At 40.3% G+C, this 10,919-nt stretch overlaps 1 protein-coding gene across 1 annotated transcript in view; it reads left to right on the top strand.

The window, feature by feature from the left end:
• Positions 1-2,802: 2,802 nt before the first annotated feature.
• The window catches only part of HEXB (hexosaminidase subunit beta), a 27,833-nt gene continuing 19,716 nt past the window's right edge, over positions 2,803-10,919 (top strand). Inside the window, exons 1-5 of the mRNA XM_034441146.3 lie at positions 2,803-3,418; positions 6,190-6,341; positions 7,775-7,840; positions 9,208-9,254; positions 10,726-10,836. Coding sequence (XP_034297037.2) covers positions 3,138-3,418; positions 6,190-6,341; positions 7,775-7,840; positions 9,208-9,254; positions 10,726-10,836 — 657 coding nt within the window. The 5' untranslated portion in view covers positions 2,803-3,137. The remainder of the gene's footprint in view (positions 3,419-6,189; positions 6,342-7,774; positions 7,841-9,207; positions 9,255-10,725; positions 10,837-10,919) is intronic.

The raw sequence follows: 10,919 nt of genomic DNA, 5'->3' as shown, positions 1-10,919 counted from the left end.
GTTTTGAAAAGGAGTCTGCATTCGTACCTTAGCCTGCTGGCCGTCTGCCAAGACCTCTGGAACATTGCCCGGTAATTACTGAACTGATATACTTTTGAAAGAGAACTGTTTATTAAAGGGCCAGCTTCAATCTCTCTAGCCTGCGTTTGTTACTGCCGGGCTATTTGAGCTTCTGCAAGGCCACTCGTGGGAGGGGACAGAACAACAGTACTATAAAAAGAGAATATGATTAATATGATGGAATGAGAAGACATTTATAAAATGGACTTCTTAGTCCATGCCAATTCAACAGACCTTTTGCCTTTATTTTAATAAGCAGAATTAAAAGGGACATTAAGCAAGATGCTATATCCTGATAAGGGGAAAATATCATTTTATTAGGATGCAGCATTTTGATTAATTGAGTGTAGGAATTCTGCTTTCTTAGCATGCTTCCTGCAGAGACTACTAGAAATATCAACACATAAACCCACCAATGTGCCAACAGCTGTTCTGTTTATTTGTGGTAAAAAAGTAGCACTGAATTTACAGATGAATTAACAATTTGTCATTTTGTAAGCCGCCTTGAGTCCCTAGGGAGAAAGGCGGCATATAAATCGCAATAATAAATAAATAAATAATAAATTTGTCTGGGCTTCTTACGCAATTCTGCAGACGGACATTCGTTCCAAAAAGTGGGCCATAAAAGTCTATACCAGGGTCCCCAAAGTGGCCAATATCGACCCTCAAAGGGTCAATGAGACTAGCCATTATGGTTATTGTTTGTAGTATTATTGGTTAAAGGGGTATTTCTTAAATTATTTTCATATAATAAATGTTTGTGCCTGGATGAACAATATGAAGCGGCTGATGAGCTGAACAGTTGGGTGACCTCTGAAATAACAGTAACAAAGTTGGAAGGGACCTTGGAGCAGGGGTGAAATGTAAAATTTGTTACTACCGGTTCTGTGGGCGTGGCTTGGCGGTGGTGGTGAGGTAATGTGACTGGGTGGGCGTGGCCAACTTTTTTTTTTTTTAACTTTTCAAAGCATTTTTTCTAATGCTTTGAAAAGCCTCTGCCGATCAGGCAACTCAGCTGGGATCGTCAGAGACTTTTCAAAGCATTTTTTTTACCACCTCTTCGGCCAAGAGGTTGCAGAAAAAAATGCTTTGAAAAGCCTCTGACGATCCCAGCTGAGCCGCACGATCATCAGAGGCTTTTTTTTTTTACTTTTAGAAGCATTTTTTCGTCAGAAGAGGTTGTAGAAAAAATGCTTTTAAAAGTAAAAAAAAAGCCTCTGATGATCGTGTAGCTCAACTGGGCATGGTGGGGGGGGGGGGGCGCAGGGATTTTTGCTACTGGTTCTCCGAACCACCCGCCGCCATCGCTACCGGATCGGGCGATCCGGTCCGAACTGGGAGCATTTCAACCCTGCCTTGGAGGTCATCTAGTCCAACTCCCTGCTCACGCAGGAGACCTACACTAGGGATTCAAACTGCCGAACCGCTGACCTTTCTGATCAACAAGCTCAGCGTCTTAGCCACTGAGCCACCTAGCCAGTGTAGACTGTCTGTAACCATCAACAATTGCAGTGAGAAATATGGATTGGTTTCCAAAAACAAGATCACTGAAGATTCTACCCTATTTGTTTGGGCTCTTTTCCTTGTATCGACCGTCCCCTCTCCAAAGGTCGCAGAAAACCAAGAGAAACAGAGCAACTGGGCCGCCACAGCCAAAGAAGAGGGCAAGCAGTGTTAACAGTAAAGAGTTGGAAGGGATCTTGGAGGTCATCTAGCCCAACCCCCTGCTCACGCAGGACACCTATACTAGGGATTCGAACCACCAACCTTTCTGATCAACAAGCTCAGCATCTTAGCCACTGAGCCACCTAGCCAGTGTAGACTGTCTGTAACCATCAACAATTGCAGTGAGAAATATGGATTGGTTTCCAAAAACAAGATCACTGAAGATTGTACTGTATTTGGGGGGGCTATTTTCCTTGTATCCACCGTCCCCTGGCAGGAAACCAAGAGAAACAGAGTAACTGGGCCGCCACAGCCAAAGAAGAGGGCAAGCAGTGTTAACAATAACAGAGTCGGAAGGGACCTTGGAGGTCATCTAGTCCAACCCCCAGCTCAAGCAGGAGACCTGTACTAGGGATTCGAACCGCCGACCTTTCTGATCAACAAGCTCAGCGTCATAGCCACTGAGCCACCTAGCCAGTGTAGACTGTCTGTAACCATCAACAATTGCAGTGAGAAATATGGATTGGTTTCCAAAAACAAGATCACTGAAGATTGTACCGTATTTGGGGGGGCTATTTTCCTTGTATCGACTGTCCTCTGGCAGGAAACCAAGAGAAACAGAGTAACTGGGCCGCCACAGCCAAAGAAGAGGGCAAGCAGTGTTAACAGTAACAGAGTTGGAAGGGACCTTGGAGGTCATCTAGTCCAACCCCCAGCTCAAGCTAGAAGAGAAAGAGCCTTGATAGTACAGTGGTTTAGTGCACCCTGTCATTAACACAGCTGCCTGCAATTTCTGCTGGTTCGAATCTCTCCAAGGCTCAAGGTTGACTCAGCCTTCCATCCTTTCTAAGGTAGGTGAAATGAGGACCCAGTTTGTGGGGGCAATAAGCTGACTTTGTATAAAATATACAAAAGAATGAAGGCTACTGCTTAACGCACTGTAAGCCGCCCTGAGTCTCCGGAGAAGGGCGGCATATAAATCAAATTTAAAAAAAAAAAAAAAAAAAAGCAAGAGACCCGTACTAGGGATTCGAACCGCCGACCTTTCTGATCGACAAGCTCAGCGTCTTAGCCACTGAGCCACCTAGCCGGGTGTTTTTACGCGGCTCTTCTCGAAAGCTTGGCCTGAGCGGGAAAGCGGAGAACGGCTCAGAAGGGACGAAACAGACGGGACTCTCCGCTTCTGCTGTGGCCAGATGCAGTCGGGGGGGCTTCCGTCCAATGGGCAGCAGCTCGGAGTTTTCCCTGGAGTGGCACTTCGCGGGCGGAGGCGGCAGCTTTGCCCTCATCCCGGGAGGCATGAAGAAGGCGGGGCTGGGAGCAGCCGGGGAGGACTCTCCTCCTGAGAGGTCAGGAACCGCGGAGAGGCGGGTGCGCTTGTCAGTCCCGGCAGCCGAGTTAACGGGCGGGCGATGGGGAGCCTGGGGCTGCTCGGCTTCTTCCTGGCCGTTGCGGGGGTCGTGGCGGCCTCATCCCGGTACCCAAGGTGGGCGGAGGGGCCTCAGGAGATGCTATTCTTGAGCCCCGGGACGCCGCCGGCCTCGTCTCCTTTCGGCTCGCTTTGGCCGCTGCCTCAGTCGCTCCGGATCTCCCCAAGGAGGTTCCGTCTGGCGCCCGATCAGTTCCAGATCGTCCACGGCCCGGGATCCTCCGCGGGTTCGAACTGCTCGTTGTTGCAGGACGCTTTCCGCAGGTGAGCGTCTCCTTTCTCTTCGGGAGGAGCTGGAGCGGAATAGCAGGAGCGGGAAAGCCAAACAGGAGGGGGATGGTGGGAAGGGATCAGCATGGTAACTCCTGGCAGAGAAGAAAGAACTCCGGGATGATGCTTGCAGAACCGCAAGATCGTTTTTTCTCCCAACGAAGCCTTAGAGCAGTGTTTCTCAACCTTGGAAGCTTGAAGATGGGTGGACTTCAACTCCCAGAATCCCCCAGCCAGCAGCGCTGGCTGGGGGATTCTGGGAGTTGAAGTCCACCCATCTTCAAGCTTCCAAGGTTGAGAAACACTGCTTTAGAGAAAGAGATTTTATCCTGAGCGTGGGGAGTTTTCCCTCTTCTGGATACAGTTAAGCAGAAGCTGCTTAGCCATCACATGAGATGCTGTAATTACTGTTTTATGTGATCTGTATAGTTGGACGGAGTAGAGAGAGGCTGCATATGGCCAGATGTTATCGAGCTACGATTCCCAGCATCTCTCCCCTTCAGATCTAGTCTGGCTGAGGTTGCTAGGAGTTGAAATCCACAAATACCTAAAGAGTTAAATTATGGGTGAGTTTGATGGTTTTCCTGCAGATGTTTCGTTGCCAGGCTGGGTAACATCAGAGTGATGTTACCCTAACCTTGCAACAAAATGTTTGAGATAAACATCAGAAATCGGAGAACATCAAAAATCGGAGACCACCAGGAAACCAGCAGTTCAAATCTGAATTCAGTTCAATTCAGTTCAAAACAACTATTAGAACATCTAAAGGGGTACAGGTGCACACCCTGGAGAGGCATGGACTGTATGACTGTTAAGCTTCCTTCTGATTACATTGGTTGCTGAAAAGCTTCTGTGTACAGGGCATCAAGATCCCAATCCTTTTCTTATCTGCCTGTGTATTCCCATTTCGACGAAGTCTCAAAGTCTCAAAGTTGCCAAGAAACCTCCAATTTTACGCGGGAGAAAACCCGAATAACCAAAGACCTACATACAAACACCTGCGAAAACCTCAGAAAACATATATATATATATATTCCTTCATTTGAACTCATTCATCTGGTGCTTCTGTTCCTTCCAGTGTCCATTTTCAACTTTAATAAACCTTGCTTCCTATATGAGTTTAATTCCATTCTAGTTTATTATTTAATTATATACTTGTTTTTCAAGTGTTACAGCAAAAATAATCAATATTTCAAACTTCTGGTTTTCTGATCCATTTCAAATTCTCATAAATCAAAATTCTTTTTTCTTGCTTTTTGCCAATTGTATATTATTTTAAATTTTTGAGACTGTTTAAAATTTCTTAAATCCGAAGAATTCACCACATGTCAAATTAAATTCCCCATTTTGAAGGTGATTAGAAAATAAGTTTGACTGTCTGCGTCCTTATGAAAAGCTCCACCACTGCTGAGAGCAAAGATGTCATCTCACCTTGACTCTTAGCTCTCAAACCCATAGGAGACAAGTATTTTAGAGCAGGCGTCTTCAACCTTGGCAACTTTAAGCCTGGCGGACTTCAATTCTTCAATTCAAAGCTTTGCTGGTTGGGGAATTCTAGGAGTTGAAGTCCTCCAGGCTTAAAGTTGCCAAGGTTGGAGACCCCTGTTTTAGAGTCTTCCCACAATGAGCTGCCTATCAGCAGTCACCGAAGACCTCCCAATCTCTCCCTCTCCAGAAAAACTTGAAGAACTTGTTTACTAACTGGTCTTTTATTCTGCACAATGCTTGTCATCTTTATTCATTATTTAGTCAGCCAAGACTCACACTGGAAGCCTGTGTTCTCATTATTTTTCAAAGCGCGTGATTCTTGTTTGTCTGATACTTACTAACTTGGGATAGTTGTAGGTCTGTTACCAATAAAAGAATGCACTGACTATTACATAACATCTAGCATCCAAGTATATAAAAATATGCATTTTTACAAATAAATTTTAAATGTTGATGGTGAAGCATACTTCAGTGAAGCAACAGACAACAGGACATGCATGGTTAATTATAGGTAGGATAATTACATTGAAGTGATCTCAGAGATCACTTCCTTTCAACTTAGAACAATATTTCCCAAAGTGGTACCTTCAGAATATACCATTGGCAACATAAAGTATCTGCAGCTGAAAACAAGTAACATCTTGAACACAATAATTACTCAAAATCACTGCAAGCGGCATGTAAATGTAATAAATAAATAATCATACAAATGAAATAATAATGTCTTAAGGTAACCAGATTACAGAATTCACATCATTTGTGCAGCAATGTTATGATATTATCAATCCAAAGGCTGTTGCTGCAATTAGTTTCCATGTTGGCTGGAAATGGTGGGAGGCTGTTGAGAGAGGATCTTAAAAATAATATAAATTTTTCTGAATTTCAAAAACCCAAAGTTTAATAAAGAATTGGTATATTTAGATCGACTTAAAAGTTCTATTTCAGTAATGGGGAGTTTTACAGTTATGCTAAGCTATTTCTTGTCTTGTTGACTTTCAGTTTAGTTCAATGTTTGAACATTATAGTTAAAACAAGCCATGGTTCAACATGACAAAACCATTGTTGATTCACATATTGCTGTGAGGATCAAGGTTCAGAAGGTTGAAAACTTGTTAAAATAACAAAATTTTGACACTATGTAATCTTTCTATTATGAAAAAATAAACAATAGCTTGTCTTTTTTTTTTTTGAATTATTAGATTTCTTTAGTTTCTGACAATCTTGCTAGAAAACGAACTTTGAATAACATTTTTCTGTGCCATTGAATTTACTTCCAGGTATTATGAATATATGTTTGGATATTCCAAATGGCAGAATCAAGATGAGAAAAAATCCCTATGTAAAACAGAATTGTCCTTGCTTCAGGTGATTATCACTTCAAAGGATTCTGAATGTGATAAATTCCCTAGTATTACATCAGATGAAGCCTGTGAGTATATGACAATATAAATGTGTACAGAATTGTGTCTGTCTTCTGTCTTCCTGTCATAAGATCTGACATCTTATGTGTGTGTTATTGGATGCTATTTTAATCATCTGTAATAACCACCATCTTACCGAATAATTTTATCTGGTGAGTAATTGAATAAAATATTGCAATATTGCAGGTCAAAATTTCTTTAATAAGACTCATTGTGACTAATATATGTATTTATTATACAGTTATGTATATAGTGTCAGCCCTTTAAGGTAGTTCACATAGGAAACCAAAATAATGAGCTTCACTAGGTTGCAGTAACAGAATCTTGCATCTGAAAGCACTTCTGCCTTCCCCTCCCTTTACTTTCCAGAGAACTAAGGGAAGATTCTTTCTGAGACATTTCCCACATCCCCATTCCTTGTAGCTTGATATAGTTTTTGTCTGACCTGTGACCTCTGGCTCTTCCTGCTGACTCCCAAGGTTATATTCACAACCCATTACTCATAGCCTATCTAGTTATCTAGATAGATGGAGTTGAATAGTACTTACCCAGTCAAATAATTCACTGTGCAAATTAGATGTATATATTTTGATAACTGAAATATTTGATGAACGCAAATGGGACAGGAAATAAAATCCAGCATTCTATCAGATGGGTCCTTCTCAAAGATACATGATTCAATTCCTCATTCTGAATCTTTTTCCATCTCCTTCCCCATGCAATTCATTAGTATTCCACATGCTCAGGAGTCAATGCACTGATTTTGGAATTTTTTCCCATCTCATTAAAGGCTTTACTTTTAATAAAATACAGGGAGGATAATAAGGATTCTGAATTTCAACAGAAGGAATGCTGCTTAATTGTGATCCTGTTAACATTATTTTTTTTCTCTAATCTATTCAGGTATGTGAGTATCTGTGAATGAATGGCCTTGAACATTTTCTAAGCTGGAGGAAATTTCATTTCCTTTTCAGAGAAATGTATCAACAAATGGACATAAATAGGGAAATACTGCATGCATTTCTGTTTGTGTTTTGTCTTTGCACTTTAGCTAGAAAACTTAGTACATATGAAAGGCATTAGAGTACGACAACACCTATTGATCTGCAGTAATGTGAGCTTTTTAGAAATGTTTGCTGATTTCCCCTGTTCCACTGCAAAAACAGATGAGGTATGAATCAGGTTCACAAATCTGTTTCCTGAGCAACTTCATTCAGTTTCGGAAATTACAAGTAACGTAAGACTTGTAGTGGCTGCTTGTAGTGGGAAAAAAGTGACTTGCTCTGTATGGGCTTAGTTTCCTTTCATTAGACCCGTAGAATACCTGCTTCCACATTTGGTTTGCACATATAAGCGTTCATTGTGCTAATTTTCTAAGTGGTTGTTTCATGGTTTGTTTTACTCAATAATAATTCTTTATTAAACATTTTTCCCTTTTAAGATCATCTCCAAGTATCAAAGCCCACATCTGTGTTAAAAGCAGACAAAGTTTGGGGAGTATTAAGAGGTGAGTCTCAAAATAACAGGATGAAAATTTCCTACTCAGCATGCTCTTATCATCATGATAATTATTATTATTGTAATAATATTTAACGAAGTATCCTAATGATTAATTACCCTAATGATCTTTTGGATGGTCCAAGCATCACTTGGAAGAATCATCTTTCTGCATAGAAATGCTTTTTAGCAATCGTGGTTAATACTGATATAAACCTATGCCCTTTCAAATGTCTACTCTGTTTTGAAAACCATCTGTTGACAGTGTCAACACAATCTGTGGCAATGGAATTGTTGTCAGTTCCATTATTATGTCCTGCCATTCTGTTGGAAAGGTAGGAGGAGGGTGGCTTGTTGGCATTTTTCGCATGCTTTTGCTTTTGCTGCAACTGCTTGGGAATTAGGATGGGGATTGCCTTCAGAGACAAGCAGACTCCCTCCCAGCCAGTTCCAGCCTGGTTCCAAAGCCATCATACCCTGAGAGTGAACTGTTATCTGCCTAGCACCTCAGTGTTCTCAAAACAATCTTGTGGCATCACATTGGCTGCCAGTGAACTGATCAGGAGGTTGGGATTGGGGACATGAAAGAATTGCTTTGTGCTTTGCATGGGCTTTTTCAGATTTCGCCCGACTTTATTGCAACCACATTCTTTCAGTAAAAGTTCTTTTGATTCAACTCAATGGATTCAAGAGTTTTGTTTTCCTGAGGGACCAGCTGGGGCAGGTCCTTACATTTGCAAATTATACATTGCATTTAAAAAAAACTCTTACTTTTCCTAAATCTATTGTAAATTAGCTTTATTAGGTGATTCAAACTCCAGTTTCTCATATAATCCCAACTTGTATATTATGTTAAAAGTTTTATTATATTGACTTTTCGCCCAAACAGTAAGCTGATTTTTTTAAAAAATATGGGTCATGTTAAAAGCTGAGTATAGACAGTTGTAACCTGTCTGTGATGGGGTCCATACTATACTATAATCACTTGGAAACATAAATGTAAATTAGGTTGCAAAACATTAATAGCCCATCCAGTATTTACCATGGGGTTGGCTTTGCTGTTCCCGCAAATATTCAGAGGAAAAGATGAGAAAGGAAATATAAGTGACGTGGGCTTCTTCGTCTTTCATTTCTCAACCTTTTCAAAAGAAGAGTTCATACTCCCTGCATACTGTATAAGATGCGGGTTGTGCCACAAATAAATCCCATTTGAGCTCCATTTCTATCCATTTTCCCTCTTTAAAAGAAAGTCTAGAAATTTAGGAACAGGATCTACTGTTTACTTAAACCTCTTTGAAATATCTAAGTGATTATTGCTTCAAAACAATATTTTTTGCGGGTTCAGGAATAAAATTCTATCTCTCTGTCTCTTTCCAGGTTTGGAAACTTTCAGCCAATTAGTATATGAAGATGATTGTGGAAGTGTGAGTATCTCGGCTGGTACCTTATTTTCTTCAGATTTGGCTTTAGCACTTCCAGATGTTGCTGTTTGTCACAGGTGTCAAACTCACAGTGTCACATTGCCGTCACATGGCATATTATGATGTTTTTTCCCTTCATGGAGCTCGGGTGGGCGTGGCCTGCGTGTGACACATCTGGCCCGCAGGCCACCAGTTTGACACCTCTGTGATGTGATTTGAGGTTATTTTGAGAGGTAATACTAACATACATTTATTTATTGAGAACAATATTTTAATACAATAAAGTAATACTGCAGAATGCTGCGGAATTCAGAAAGTATTCAGACCCCCTTCACTTTTGTCAATTTTGTTATGCTGCAACCTGATTCTACAGTTGTTGAAGTTCATTTTTTTCCTCATTAATCTACATTCAGTACCCCATAATGACAAAGTAAAAACAGAATTTTAGAAATGACTGTAAATTTATTAAAAAGAAAAAAACTGAAATATCACATTGTCATAAGTATTCAGACCATTCATTCAATACTTTGTTGAAGCACCTTTGGCAGCAATTACAGCCTTGAGTCTTTGATGTGACAAGCTTTGCACACCTGGATTGAGGAATTTTCTGCCATTCTTCCTTGCAAATCTGCTCAAGCTCAATCTGGTTGGATGGCAACCATCAATGGACAGCCATTTTCAGGTCTAAAATTTTGTTTTCACTTTGTCATTATGGGGTACTGAGTACAGATTAATGAGAAAAAAATGAATTTTAACAACTATAGTATTAGGCTGCAGCATAACAAAATTGACAAAAGTGAAGGGGATCTGAATACTTTCTGAATGCACTGTAATTGTTCTGCTGAAATTCTATTAACTCTATTTAGTAACTTTATCTGTCTGCTGTCTGTCTGCCTGCCCGCCTGCCTGCCTATCTATAATATATCATTTCAGCCTTGAGTTTCCAATATTCTCTGGTATATTATTTATTACTTATATTTTAGCAGGACTAAACTGAGAGTCCTTTATTTGGCTGATTGTTGGGACAACTCTCACCATGTGACCATATCAGCTTGGTTATGATGGGAGTTGCTGTCCAAAAAAATTCGGGATAATGGAGGAAGGCAGGGGATAGAGTCAAAAATAAGCAGAAGGTGCAATTACAAATTATTTATTTGCTTATAATCTTTGGAACTGTATGTCAATATTTTATTGAAGTTTACCCTAAGCAGTATTTATATTTGAATTTAGCATATACATTAATGTTTTGTTTGCAGGTAATAAAATAAAGCCTTTCCAAACAGAAGGAATAGTAGTAAATTCTTTACATAAATACATAATTTTTCAAATCTATGGCTAAATGCAGTGCAAGATATTTGATAACTTTTATATGCTAGAAAGTGAAGCTTAACACCTGAATAATGCATCTTAACACAAAAGTAAAATCTGATTATCTGCCACATTCTTCGCATGCATCTTTTGTTTGTTTCAACAGTATTTTGTTAATGAATCTGTCATAAGTGACTTTCCAAGATTTGCATATCGAGGAATCTTGCTTGACACATCACGACATTTCCTGCCACTGAAAGTTATTCTAACTAATTTGGTAAGTGATCCAGATTATATGCTGAGTCATCTTAGTATATAAAGTTCTAGTTGCTATCCAAGTTGAGAAGATTCTAGTAGACA

The sequence above is a fragment of the Pantherophis guttatus genome, chromosome 2 (genome assembly GCF_059756535.1).
Source record: "Pantherophis guttatus breed Tessera chromosome 2, ASM5975653v1, whole genome shotgun sequence".
Classification (NCBI taxonomy): domain Eukaryota; kingdom Metazoa; phylum Chordata; class Lepidosauria; order Squamata; family Colubridae; genus Pantherophis; species Pantherophis guttatus.
This window is presented reverse-complemented; position numbering and strand designations above follow the sequence as displayed.